This window comes from Dermacentor andersoni, chromosome 2 (genome assembly GCF_023375885.2).
Source record: "Dermacentor andersoni chromosome 2, qqDerAnde1_hic_scaffold, whole genome shotgun sequence".
In the NCBI taxonomy this organism is placed as follows: domain Eukaryota; kingdom Metazoa; phylum Arthropoda; class Arachnida; order Ixodida; family Ixodidae; genus Dermacentor; species Dermacentor andersoni.
The window spans coordinates 152,071,091-152,085,825 of record NC_092815.1 but is presented as its reverse complement, the minus strand read 5'-3'; the positions used below and the strand labels follow the sequence as shown (position 1 = coordinate 152,085,825).

Below are 14,735 nucleotides of genomic sequence, written 5' to 3'. Positions count from 1 at the left end.
GTAGTGACGCATCCGCCGGCCCGGCGCCAGTCAGACCTCCTCGCTTCACACTTGGGGAGCTCCTCTCCCTGGCTGCCGCGCTTTGACAAGCGTGGGCACGAACATGCACACACACACACACGCGCACTTGAAGACACGTAGCACTGAAACATGCCTGGACGCGCTTGGCGGGGAGGCGTATCGGCGGCGCTGAACGGGCCAAAATGTCCGCCGCTTTGAACGAAGCCCCGGCGTCCGTTGCATCCGCGCCGGCTATACCGCGCGTTGTAGGCGAAACGTAACAACCCACAGGACAAGAAGCTGCGTGAATCGCGAAGCTTAAAACCGGCAAGCAGCCATCGGCTACAACTCGGGTTTGCAAAAGCACTTCCTCGAGGAAGATTTCTGCTATGGCGTCGGGGCTGCGATGTTCGGTGAGTAGCACAAAGCGCGCACTGAGACGCTCTCCCTCGCCCGGATAATGTCATGAAGCTTTGATCTATGAACTTGTTGATGCTAGATATACTGGCAAGTTCAGTGGAATGGATAGGGAACGGTAAGAAACACATTGAAAAAGAAAAATCATGGCATATGCTCATATTTCTGTTAGCCCCCCAAACAATGAATATATTGGATTAAGAAAAAGACGTAGCGGGGTATTGCTCGCTGAGAAGACCGATAAACATACAGGGCGATGCAGCCAAGAATTTAGAAGAAAGAAAGAGGATTGAATCTTCGCGAAGGCACATATCAAAGGTTGCCGTAGGCGTCGAAGTCCCTAGTTATACCGAAATTATTTTCGAACAGCTCTGATAGCGTACACTCAACAATCCTTACTTGTGTACTGTCAAATGCTCACATGCTGCGGCCTAAAGCTCACGACACTGCGAAAATGCGCTCGCAGCGGTAGTCGAAAGGTTGTGTCAACTGGACGTATTCTGCGAAGATCACTTCGGCGATATTATCACCTTCGCGTGACATAGAGCTCAACCAGCCAATCAGCACGCGCCCGACGGCCGAGGCAGGCAATACCATCGCCGAAAGTGATCGTCGCCGAAAGCGTCCCATATTTACATTTGCGCTATGAGTATTACGACACGCCGCTACATAAAGCACGAACTTGCTACTTTTTTTCTCGGTGGGCACAGATGATGATATTTCATTTGCCCGGCGATCTTGTATTTTCACACTTCTCACGGTGCTAACGGATAGCCCTCAAACTACCTTCGTGAAATATTGCAGAAGAATGTCCGGCAATTAAACAGAACAATGCTGGAGTGCTGCTTCTTGCACGACTTTACAATTCGCACTTTGCTGTGTCAGGCTATGACGAGTACTGCGAGTAAAAGCCACGTACACTGGCCAACAGAAGAGATGCTGAACGTACCCGCGATTTCTGTTTCGGTGTCTTGTTTTGTCATTCATCACGATACCAGGTTTCCGCTGGCACCCTTCACACTACGGTGCTCATTGATTCATCATGTATACTTACGACTCGCATATCTGTAGAAAATGACGACTTACCGCAGCGTTCTTTCGCTTGTAATTAATAACAAAGTCGGGTAGGAAACAGCTGAGCTGACTGAAGGATGCGGGCATGCTTGTCTACCACGTTAGCAGTTAGTGATTAAATAAGGCGCGGAGCGTGGTGTTTGGAATCGAGGAAATCCCTTGTTGATTGCGTCATTCAAAAGCGCACACTTGACCTATTCCGGGGTAGAATGTGAGCGTCGAATTTCGATGACGCTGGCATTTGCGATCAGTTACGCTGACACTAAGATTTTAATTCAGCAAGCATTATGCCAGCAATACTGAAGCGAAACGACGTTTGATTTATATACCAATATCTCTCGGCGCTTACCTCCTGTCTTACTAAAGCAAATGGCTTAAGCTATGTGTTCAAACATATTTTAGCGAATATAAGTGAGCCTTGGTATAATGGGTATAATGGGAACAACGAGAAATTATATCGTGACGCCGATAGCCTTTTACGCACGTCCTCTAAGTATATGTGCATAGGTGGAAGTTGCCACAATTGCCTTTTTCTTACCGTAGCAGAACTGTTGCGATTTTCAGATGACGTGGCTCAACGCATCACCAGTTCGCGAAACGTGGCGTAGTAGGAGCGAAAGCACTCTGTAATATGCCGCCCCGCGAAAATTATTCTCATACGAGGCTGACTCGAGGCCAATCCTGCTTTGATGAAACAAGTGTATTCCGTGCCCATCGCGCGGTGCGCTTACGTTGACGGTGACGAGTTTCCAGCCGAGCGCAGCACAGACGTATGCGAGCATGGCGTCGGCCAACGCAACGCACGCCACGAATCCCAGAAGCGACGCCGCCACGTTGGCCGCCACCGCAAGCAGGGAGGACATGCCGCGCGCCACGGACTCGAACGCGGTGTAGTCGGGCCGGCACCTGCATGTTGAGATGAAACGACGGCAGCCTTGCGCGACCTTGCACAATCACAACGTCAGTTTTAATGGAGCTATGTCTATCCAGCGGCTGAAATGAGAACTTTTGAGTTGCCTGTAACTAAAAAAAATTGGCCGACGATTACGCTTCTTGGTAATGCGATCTTTGAGCGCAGCTGCTTTCTTATTTCAACGACAGGCAACCGCATACAGAACACGCAGTGCCGAACGGAGGTGGTTCTGCGTTTCGGATTGGGCAGCACACAGCGCGATCTGCCGCTATCGAGCAGGCGCTCCGGCGAGACGCCATCTCGCCATCTTATAGTGGGGTCACCGCTGCGGAGAGGGGAGGGGGAGATTAGCAATTATTGAAGCGAAAGCTTAACTGGCCGCGAACTCGCGATTTCGCCGTGGCGGTGCTCCGAGGAGGCACACGACGTCACAACGCGCGCCTCGCCGCGGATATTTATCTCTGTCTCGCTCCCTAGTCACTACTGCGCATGCGCCACTAGTAGCACCGAGCCACGGGTGTTCCGCCGCTGCTCAGCGCCGCGCCTCCGCCGCCGCCATTTGGTATGACGTCACACCACGTTCCTCGTCGTTGCGCTCGCCTCCGCTCGCTTCGCCAGCTGCGTCGCATGCCTGATAACATGTCGGAGGATTGAAAAGGAGAGCTCGCGTGAGCCGCAACCACAGTTAAGGCGGCAGTATGGACGGCGATAATTCTGATAAGAAGGAGGCCTGGAATCGACATAGGAACGAGATGAAGAGGAAACGAATCGCCCAGGAAACAGACGAACAGCGCGCCGAATAACTGGCTAAACGCCGCAACATAGCTGGATTAACCAAGGCTAACCATGCAACGCCTTAGCTTTTGCTACGTATATCCTGGCATAGCCGAGCTAAGCCACTGCCAATTTTATTTAATGTTTATTCTGAGGTGGGGGGGAGATGATGAAACGAGTTAAGAACAGGGGTATTGGGTAGAAGTCACGCAGTCATTCACTCACAGACAGACCTCAATGTGTAGAAGTAAGGGGACGAAACGCTATAACTGTCTTTCGAATCACCGCAACGGCACAGCGCCAGGCAAGGGGAGGTGTAGGGCAAGAGGGGAGGCGCGAGAAGGACAGCCACGCGCAAGCACTGCCAGAGGCGACAAATGCCGCTGAGGAACGCGTCCCGCAAACGGGGAAACGAGAGACACGGCTGAGAGCAGTACAGCCACGCGACCCGAAGACGGAGGAGCGTAGAGCCATGGATCACGCGCGAGGCGGCAAGGAGCGCCCGCCGCCGACAAAGCCGCAATGCTGCGACAGCGGGAGAATGGACGGCGAGGGCGGAGGGGACGGTAGCGGCGAGAGTCACCGCAACGGCGCTGCGCGGACGCAGGGAGCGAGAGGATAGGCGAGAACACGTGATCCGGCTTTTGAGGACAAGGGGAGAGCAAGAATCGCGCAGCACGCGATGGCAGCAGAAGCGCGCGCAGCTAGGCAGCGCGCGGATGATGACCTTGGTTACGGCGAAACCGACGGCAACGTGAAACGCGGAAACGGGCGCCAAAAAGCTGCACTCTAAAAAAAAAATTGGAGGACGCTTAAGCTTCGCCTTCAAGAGTGGAACGCGACAGCGTTCCCGTCGACCCGCCAAGGGGTGTAAGACAATGGGCTACGGTGCAGCGACTACGTGCCCCGCATCGGACGCGGTGAGCGTCGAGCAACGCAGCGTTCGGCGCGACAACGAAATGTGCGCCTGAGCAAGCGACGCACGCCTGCAACTTAGAAACAGCTCGTTTCTAAGGCAACACCGGGTTCACTAGAGGCGCTTTTGTACCGCTTTGAAGCATCGAACTCGTGGCTCAGTCATTCTGCTTCTGGACGCCGTGCAGTACGGACGCAGAATGGAGGGCTCCTCGAGAGCTGCGAAAGCGGCCGACGTTGGCCGTGGTACCCCGTGTTCTGCGTTGCCCAAGGATTACCGTGTCATCTTGCCTCCGTTACCAACAGGTGAAGGACAAAGGCGCGCAGTTGTATTGCACTGCGACGTCACTGGACGGCCTTATAGAATCGACGACTTCCGGAAGCCCTTGAAGGATGCTGGAGTAATTCAGCAAGTAGGTGGAATTGGCGCCTACCAAATGTCGCACGTGTGGCTGCTGAACATGAAGACAGATGAGGCAAAGCAGACGCTGCTAGACGCCGGACCACTACTGGTGAAGAACCGGCCATGCCTCGTCATTGATCCAGCGAGGCAAGAACTCAGGATTAAGCTACATTGGGTCGCGTTCGACGTCACCTCTGAGACCATTCGACGAGCCTTCCGAGAGTATGGCGAGATAAAGGAAGTCATCAGTGATCGGTGGAAGGCCGAGGACTTTGAGGGCGCCGAGTCAACGACTCGTCTGGTGCGTCTTCTGCTGCGCGATGGTGTCACACCAGACCGCATCCCACATCAGATGCGTCTTGGTAGCGGCACTGCGCTAGTGGTTGTGCCTGGACGTGCCCCGTTATGCCTTCGTTGTCACAACACTGGACACATACGACGTGAATGCCGAGTGCCCAGGTGTGCGGCCTGCCGAGCGTTCGGGCATGAGCAGGCTAATTGTACTCGCTCGTATGCCAGAGTTGCAAGCGTAGGCGGTGAAGCAGACCGGAGCGAGATGCTCATGGACGAAGAGGAAGCGGAGAGCGTGGCTGGGATGGTGGCGTCTATCAGCGACGCGGCCGCAGTGGCGGCGTCCACCAGCTCAGCAGGTTCGCAAGAGAACAAGGCTGCAGACGCTCGGGCAGCAGACGCCACTCTGGAAGACGCTTCGACAGGAAAGTACGAAGAAGGTTCGGCAGAGCGCCCGTCTGAAACCCACTCTTTAAGAAAGCAGCTGCCACTAAGTGCGTCCGGGAGTGGTGAGAAAACAGCTGAACTCAAGACCGCAGTAAGCGAGGTCGTTGCGACGCTCGAAGACAGTGATTCGACGGATGAGGCTGCGATGGACGCCGAGGCAACACCTACGAAGCGCCGTCTCGGCAAAGCAAGCACGGCTTCTCAAGACACCCGGCTACGAGCAACGGAGAGGCGTGGGACTGAGCCTGGAACCAAAAAGCCTCGGGTGGCCACAAGCCATCAGCGGTCGGCGTCGCTTACACGCGGCGGCGGCAAGTCGACGCCCTGAGCGTCGACTGGACTGTGTGTTGCTACAAGGCAAGGTCTGTGAGGGGAGCGCTGTAGGCTCGGTCTGGTGTCACTCGCCAATATGGAGTCCTTAGAGAGGTCGATAAATATTGCAACACTTAACGTACGAGGGCTTAGTGCCAAGAGGCGGCAAAACCAACTTTACCGCCTCGTAACGGAGCACGATTTTGATATTGTAGCCATTCAGGAGACCAAAGTAGAGAGAGAGGATCAGACAGAGCGTATGGTGCGTCCTTTCACGAGACGCTATAACGTGTGTGTTGCCCATGCGGTGGGGAGGTCTTCGGGGTGCATTTTGTTAATTCGGCAGAGTCTTGGTGCTGTAGTGCAGTCGGTGACTACCTGTGAGTCTGGCCGTTTCATTGTATCTGACTTTTCCCTGTCAACAGAAAATTGGCGAGTAATTTGTCTTTATGCACCAACTCAGGCTCAAGAGCGAAAGCTTTTTTTTGAAGAAATGGAGACGTACTTGAAATGCGAGCGTAGACTAATCCTGGCGGGAGATTTCAATTGTGTCTGTACGGAACGTGACAAAACCAGTGGGAAACACAATGATGCAAGTACTGCTGTATTGAAAGACTTGATTGCGGAATTTAATCTAGAAGACGTGGGTGAATGTCTTTGCGGTGGAAAAGCGGTCCTCTTTACCCACTTTCAGGGTGCGAGCCATGCTAGACTTGATAGAGTGTACGTGTCGGCTGAACTAATTCAGTCGTGTCGAGATTATCGAGTCACACCTGTTGCATTTAGTGATCATTGTTTGGTTTCTTTCCGTGTTGGAAAGGAAAAAACAAATAGCAAAGAATTTTCCTGGGATCTTTGGAAATTTAATGCAAACTTGCTGAAAGACGACGAGTTTTGTGAGCAGTTTCTCAAGGCTATAGATAAAACAACAACTCAAAACTTAGATAGCTGGGGACATAAATGGGAAGTTTGTAAGCAAACAATTAAATTGAAAGCACTTGAAAGGGCCAGTGTTTTAAGTCACGCGAAAAAAGAACTCGAGTCCCGTCTTAGATTGAATCTGAAGCAATTATTGGAAGCTGAAAGTATACAACCCGGTTATTTCTTAGAAGACATAAAAAGCATAAAGCAAAAACTTGAGCTGATAGACCAAGAGCGATACAATGGAGCATTGATTCGAGCCAGAGCTGAAAAATGGTGCACAGGAGAAATGCCGACAAAACGTGCCTTGGAAGTCGAAAAGAAATATGCTTCCCAAAATGCAATAACAGAAATAGAACATAATGGGGTACTGTCTACCAACAAAGAAACAATAGCAAGCTGTTTTTTGGAATATTACAAAGTATTGTTTTCTCGTAGCCAAGTTGACACTGATAGATTTAAAAAAGACTTCATGTCATTGATGCCAACATTAGATGATGAAACTAAGGAAGTATTAGAATTGCCCATAACAGTAGAGGAAGTTAAGAATGCGATTGACCATTTAAATAATGGCAAATCACCGGGACCGGATGGCTTAAGCGCTGCATTGTACAAGGCGTTTAAGGGTGTTATCGCGCCTGTTTTGACTGAAGTATACAACGAGGCTTACGCGAGCAAACATCTACCGCCGTCCTTTTTGTCAGCACACACGGTCCTAATACCAAAAACTGAAGACCCAATCAAATTACGTAACGTCACATCGTATAGGCCGATTAGCCTGACAAATATAGACTATAAAATATTAATGAAAGTATTGGCTAACAGGTTGCAGACCGTAATGAAAGATTTAGTCGGTCCACATCAAACGTGCGGAATAAAAGGAAGGACAATTATGACAAATATACACATAGCACGATCAATCCTTGAATGCTGTGACGCAATGCAACTAAGTGTTGCTATGCTGCAAGTTGACCTTGAGAAGGCATTCGACCGCGTGCCGCACGATCTGCTTTTATGTATGCTTGAATATGTGAATGTGGGCAATGTGATCAGCGAGGGTGTGCGGATGGCTTACGCCGGATGTACGACGAGATTGATAATAAACAAATCAGTAGGTGAATACATACCAGTACAGCGCTCGGTCAGACAAGGGTGCCCATTATCACCGCTTCTTTTTTGCATATATATTGAGCCCTTTTGTCTAAGCGTAATTAGGAACAACGCGATACGTGGATTTCAGTTACATCAAGCCGATGTAAGCCTTCTTGCTTACGCTGATGACATTGCAGTTTTCTGTGTTGATCATGAAAGTATAATGCATACCGTCAATGCTGTTAAAAGTTTCTGTCAAGCAAGTGGTAGTGCAGTAAACTGGGACAAGTGCGTTGGGTTCTGGCATGGGGAATGGGGCGTCGCACCAAGGATGTTTTTGAACATTAAATGGCAAGAAACACCGAGAAAATACCTAGGAGTACCCCTACAGTACTACTCTGACAATGAGCCTTATTGGAAAAAACAAACAGAGGTGTTACGTGAAAATGCACAAAAGTGGAAAGGATGGGATAAGTCGATTTTCGCACGGGCCACGACGTGCAACCTATTTCCTGTAAGCAAGCTATGGTATGTAATGCAAGTTTTGCATTGCAGCAGGTTAAATGTACAAAAAATGCACAGAGTGTTCGCGGTCTTTATCTGGAGCTCTCTATGGGAAAAAACGAGCCGAACAAATCTGTTTAAAAGAGGGAGTGATGGTGGGCTTGGTCTAGTGCATCTGTATGTGAGACAACTCGTCAGTCGATTTGTTTTTCTCAGAGATGTAGATCATACCTTTCTCAGAACTATGATTCAACTGAGGCTGGGTAAAGTGCTACCAGAGTTTGTTGTGTCTTCGGTTTGTCAGCAAGGACCAGTACGTTGATATATAAAAGAAGTGGTGTCATCTTTCCGCTTCTTATCGGTGCGTTTTTCTTTGCAATATTTGACAGATGTGTCACGCAAAAAACTGTACAAGGACCTTGTGGATGTGTTATTTCCTGTGCCATTGTATCGTGAATTATACTGTGCAGGCAAAGGAAAAGATGTTTTGAAACGCGTAAAAAAATGCTAGTTGCGCCAGGGGTTAAAACCTTTTTTTTTAAGCTGCACACAGGAACCTTACCTGTTAAAACATGGTTAGAAGAAAAGGGTTTATTTGTTCCGTGGGGTACTCATTGTTTGTTATGCAAAAAACCAGAGACAATTGAGCTTTGTTTTTAGATTGCTGGGGTGGAGTGTTCTTCTGGGACATCTTACAGAGAACCTTGAAAAAAGAGTTGCCATTAAGTCCGCACGGAATCCGTTATCTCACGGTCGAAAACGACGATGGTGTGCCTTTCGATCTGGTTATGCTCCTGGGCCTGCACAGTATATGGCGAACTCGGACGGCTGTACACAATGCGAATATTGACGCTAGACCGGTTCGCGAATATTTTTGCGAATCGGTGTCCCATTTTGTCGAAGTGCAGAAAGTGCAGTCGTATGTACCAGAGTGGGTTCCAAGATTAGAAATGTTGTTGCAGATGCCGAAATACTGATGGCTTGTAGTCAGCAAACAGCTGACGGTTCTCGGCACTATTATCTTGTTAATCTGTTCTTCTGATCTCGTAAACTCTGTGAAAAGCGAGGCAATAAAGAAAAAAAAACTCGTGGCTCAGTGGTAACGTCTCCGTCTCACACTCCGGAGACCCTGGTTCGATTCCCACCCAGCCCATCTTGCAAGTTATTTTTTATTCATGAAGTGCCTGCTGGGATTTATCGCTCACGGCCAACGCTGCCGACGCCGACGACACCGGCTTTTCTGCGACACGAGCTCCTTAACGCTGTGGCGTTAATATGCGTGGCTCTGCTATCGCACGCACCAGAGACCAGTGGAGCTGCGGGAAGGCCAGTAAAGTAGTGCCAAATCGCACACAAGACACACGAGCGCCGGCAACGCGTCCCTATGGCGTCCGCGATTCGCGTGGGCAACCCCGTACACGACCTACTTATACAGTAGGTCGTGACCCCGTAGTACACGCCGCGGTTGTCTCCACTCTGTGTGGAGCGGCGGGCAAGGAGGACATCGAGGCACCGAGCAGCCGCCGGGGGAGAACGCCCCTCCTTTCTTGCCTGATTCGGCAGCCTCGCGCCCCACAGGACAGGCACACATCCGGGCCGCGTTCCTCGCTCTCGTGCGCGCCGCTTCTCCCCCGCAGGCTCCACCCACCCTCGCCAAGTCGCTATGCTGCGCGATGCTATTTTTAGTCTGCTGTCATCGACGCTTCCCCGCGCTCCCTCACGGGTTCCAGAATCAAGCGTCTTTCCTGTCTTTAGATCACTTTCACTCTCTCTCAGCTCTCTTTCCCAGCTAGGCGAAGCTGCGCACGTCAAGAGAAAACCAGCGAGGTTCTAACAACTCCACTGTAAAAACGAGCACTTTTAAACGCTACACACATCAAGCGCCCGTTTGAGACCGGGGGCGGCTTGCACGAACCTTTAATAACGAAAATAATAACGAATTCAAGAACGCGTTATTGTGCGGACCGGGCGTTGTCTATGGGAAATTGAAGAACGCGTTCTTAAATTCGTTATTATTTTCCTTATTAAATGTTCGTGCAAGCCGCCTCTGGCCTGCATAAGTGCCTTCGGGCACGTGTTGAGGAATTTTTTTTTTTACAATAGCGGTAACTGCTAGCTGTAATTGCGTACCTCCTTCGAACGTCTCTAATGCTTTCGAGGCTGCTGCTGCTATCCTCTGTCTCGGGGTAGAAGAGTTTGGAGAATCCGAGAGCCGCCGGCGCAGACATCACCGAGGCCGCCACCATGTGCTCTGCCTTGACCTGTGCAAATTCGCATTTTCTAATGTGAAGTTTACACAGATAAAAATAAAAGAATGCGCAAGTTCGCGAAAAGATAGTGTGTCCACCGATTGTACTGTCTGAACTGCATAGATAAGAAGAAAAAAAGGAAGTGTAGCAACTCAAAACTAGCGATGAAATGACATAGCCAGAAGTCCGGCTCCTCAACGTACAAGGAATTGACGCATCACAAAAACATGCACTGGCTGATTTCAGGCGTGCACCGAAGCGTACCAGCCGATTCTGAGCTGTACATGTTTCGTGGCGTCGTATGTAAGCTCACAAATCTGCTATGACGCTCAAGAAGAGCCGCACAAAGTGCACGTGAATAAACTTTTAAATTGTCTATAAAAAGTTAATGAAAAACCTCTCCAGGCCAAAGTGTCTAATCCACGTACCCCATTTTGATTCAAAGGTCGATGTCTGGACCACTTCACGACGAAACACGCGAAGTGGTACATTTTGACGAAGGAACGTCCAGCTTAACTTCCTCGGCTTTACACGCTAAGCATAAAATGGAGTATAGAAGTAAATGGTGTCCACCCTAAGGCGCCGGCACACTCGATTTTTTTCAAGTTCGTGACGGCGACTTCAATCTTCTCGCCGTGCCGTATTCGGGACCATCGAATCAATGGATAGCCATTGCTATTCTTTCAAAGAGCGGGTGTTTCTGATCTTTTTAATGATTTGAGTTGTTAGAGCGAAATTCTGCACGCCAGCTTTGTTTTGAACCCCTAAAGACCTAATTCTTAGGTTTTACCTGCCAAAACAACAATCTTATTATGAGGCACGCCGTAGTAGGGGACTCCGGATTAATTTTGGCCGCCTGGGGTTCTTTAACGTGCACTATATGCACGGTGCACGGGAGTTCTTGCATTTCGCCTCCATCAAAATGAGGACGCCATGGCCGGGATTCGATCCCGAGCCGTCGGGTTTAGCAGCCCAACGCCAAGGCCACTACGCCACCGCTGCGGGCGTGTTGAAATTTTGACAATTCTGTATCCTGGAAATATGCTTGTGATTACTTTCAATAAAACTTGCCCTTACTATACATTTCATTTACTATCATTTGCTACCCTGTGATAAAAAATATTTGTCGGTGAAACCAGTAAGCGGATAGAAGAAATACCAGCAACAGTTCCGATGTATACTGCTCACATCGACAAAAAGGTGTTTGACGATGGCGGCAGAAATTACCCCTGCACATATTTTGATATACCGCACGTCAACGCGACGTCGGTGATGATGTGACGACGATGGTGCGATGGCAGCGGTGTGGCGAGCATGGCACGACAACGGGCGGCGTACGTACTTGCGCTTTCTTCTGCGCTGACTTACTAAACGGAGGCGATATACCACGGCCGACCGTTCGCGGTAAGGTCATAGAGATCCCACTCACTCACTCACTCACTCACTCACTCACTCACTCACTCACTCACTCACTCACTCACTCACTCACTCACTCACTCACTCACTCACTCACTCACTCACTCACTCACTCACTCACTCACTCACTCACTCACTCACTCCAGGAGTCGTTTTAAGCGAAGCTCCATTGAGGCAGTAAGGCGAAGCGGCGCACCTGGACGAGAGACGCGCAGCGGTCTTCGACGATGAATGCGCCACGCAACCATAAGGCCCGGGACGGTAATAGACAAGTCCTACGCATAGGCATAGAGTGCAACCGGAGGGGAACCTAGTGGAATTAGGAACCTGCTAATTCTACTGTCAAAGGAGAACCTCTGCAGAAGGGGTTCAAAACCGAGCGCAGGCTAGAGAGGATCCCCCTGCCGTACACCACGTCCCACAATGAATGCCTCCGAGACGCGATGCTATATGAGAACAGCAGAAGTCGGTCGAGAATACAAAGCTTGGACCATCTGCTGAATACCCATGCTAAAGCCAGACTCTTTCAAAACCCGGAACAGGTACCTATGTCTAATGATATCGAAAGCCTTCTCCTGATCGAAGGAGCACAGGATACCTGAAAGTTCCCTGGCATTTGCACACAGGGGAAGGTCCCTGACTGCTAAACCGTGAAGCTGCGTGGAATGTCCCTGGACTCAGCATGCCTGGTATGGACCCAAAGCAGTGTTGAGTACTATTGAGTCGCATACACTGACACTTTGCTGTGAGCTTGTAATCGCAGTTCTGAAGTGTGATTGGACGTCATGCTATTAAATCGGTGCTTATCGACTCATCCTTACAAAGGAGAGTGATTAGCCCTTCTCTTTGAGATGCTGACAGAGTCCCTTCACTGAGCAGCTTGTTCGCCAATGATGTGAACGGCTTCCCTAACAGTGTCTAAAACTTCACATAAAATTCAACTGTCAGACCATAGTACCTTGAACTGCGATTATGCTTCATAGACTTCAAAACCGAAAATAGCCCGTCCTCGACTATGGCGAAGTCACAGACTTCCGGTGGCTCAGCTGCTCAAACGAATAAAAAGACTGCTGGAGTGGCAGCTGGTTCGGCATACAATTTCGTGCAAAACTGCCTCGCCAGTGCAAGAATTCTGTCTGATAAATAGACTATGCTACCATCACTTGGACCTACTAGGAAAGAGAGAGTTGTTCTTTTCCTTGAAAGATGTCTACGCAGGACATTTCTGCTGCACCACGCTTTCATTTCCCGCTGCTCTGCTAGACTTGTGGCTTTCAAGCCATCCCAGCGTCGCTTCAGGAGGACCCGAAGTTCCTTTGGGGGTCAGGCCAGCGCCGGAGCAACAGTAGCCATAAAAAAAAAAAAAGAAACTCGTTGGGGGTTACTCACTTTTCTTGGTTTAATCCAGTTGTATCCCTCACAATCTTCCACTGCTGTCTTGTATCGCCTTTGTTTTGTGTGATAAGCCTAGTGAAGTATTCCGTCTTTGATTTTCTCAACATTGCAACAGATTTATTCCTGTAATACATAAACAGGGCATGATAGTATTCGTTCGCTTTCTCGTTTCTTTTTTCATTTATTGTAGAATTAGTCCTTTTCGGTGTGCTAAGAATCTCTTGTGTTACCCACGGGCATAAGAGTATTTAATAATTGTGCTTTGAGCATGCATGTGAACATTTGGCTAATATATTTTTAATATTAGTGAAAATATGCTCAAACTGGAGGTTTAAATCAACGTTTTGCAATGCTGCAAAATCGGTACATTCAAGTAGTGTTTTAAGGCTCGTATTGGCTACGCGGACAAATTGATTTGGATGCCATTGATACAGAGGTAACATACAAGGTCGCGGGAACAACAGAAATATAGGGCAGTCGTTTCCAATGACATCATGAAAACCTGCACATAAAGGGATGTTTTGATTGAACAGTATACGGTCTTTTATAAATGCAGGTTGACCCGTCATTCGAGTGGAGTCGTGATAACATTTCTAAGGTTGAATTACTCGAGAAGAAATGCATAATCACTGCAATCATTATCCCATAAATCAATGTTAAAGTCACTGCAGACAGCAATGGGACCATTTTGTATTGTGAGCGACAGCAAAATAACTTCCATTTCTGCAATAAATTCGATCTTGCATGAGCTGGGAGGCCGGTAAATGACACCTATGTGAAGACCACAAGTGAACTGAAGAAAAAGTGCCTCAATTGTATTTTTGCTGTATTTTTGAACATCGCAGCAGTGCATTAACAACCCGTTTCTGGTAAACAATCCAACACCGCTGCCACAGGAAGAGCTACACCTAGGTAGAGAGATTATTTCGTATCCCGGTATATGAGTGTATTTGCTTTGTTTTAGCCATGTTTCAGTGAGGCCAGTAATGTCGTAGCAAAAAGAGTGCTGCCACAAGTAAGCGAGAAGGTTAGTCGAATTTTTTTGGCTGGTTCTTACGTTGATATGAAGGGTAGATAAATTATCATTGCCTAGTTTTTCTTGTTCAATTCGGGATACACTATGAGCCATTACATTAGACAACATTTGTCAGATCACCGCGCATGTCACATGCAGCACTTTGCTTTGCTAAGCCTTTCGCATCAAGATTTTTCCTGCAGACACCGAAGTGAAACGCCAATTTTCTCCCCGTTTTGGCTGCCAGGGCCTTTCCTAGGAGCACTTTGTTTACGCTACAAAGGTGCTCATTACATATAGGAGCACTGTTCTCAAAGCCCAAGGCTACCATTTCTTTGCTGCCTTCAACACTCGGTCGCTCACTTTGATCGACGCGAAGTTGACAAGGATGTTTGATCTTCTTAATATTTTGAGGGTGCATGATGGACGACTTCTGCCTGATTCGCTAAATTCTGATTTCAAAGAAGACCAAATTCTCTGTATTATTCTGTATTTCATTTCATTTATTATACCCTAAAGACCACAGAACAGAATAATATGCGGATAATGAATGCCCTTTTCCGCAAGCGGGTTAGCCGAAAGTGGACGTGCAGGAGC

General features: G+C 48.9%; 1 protein-coding gene across 1 annotated transcript; it reads left to right on the top strand.

Moving 5' to 3' along the window:
* The first annotated feature begins 3,788 nt into the window (after positions 1–3,788).
* On the top strand, positions 3,789–5,562 carry LOC140216128 (uncharacterized). Its single transcript, XM_072286485.1, has one exon. The coding sequence runs from the start codon at positions 4,294–4,296 to the stop codon at positions 5,560–5,562; it is 1,269 nt and encodes a 422-aa protein (XP_072142586.1). The 5' UTR covers positions 3,789–4,293.
* Positions 5,563–14,735: the final 9,173 nt, after the last annotated feature.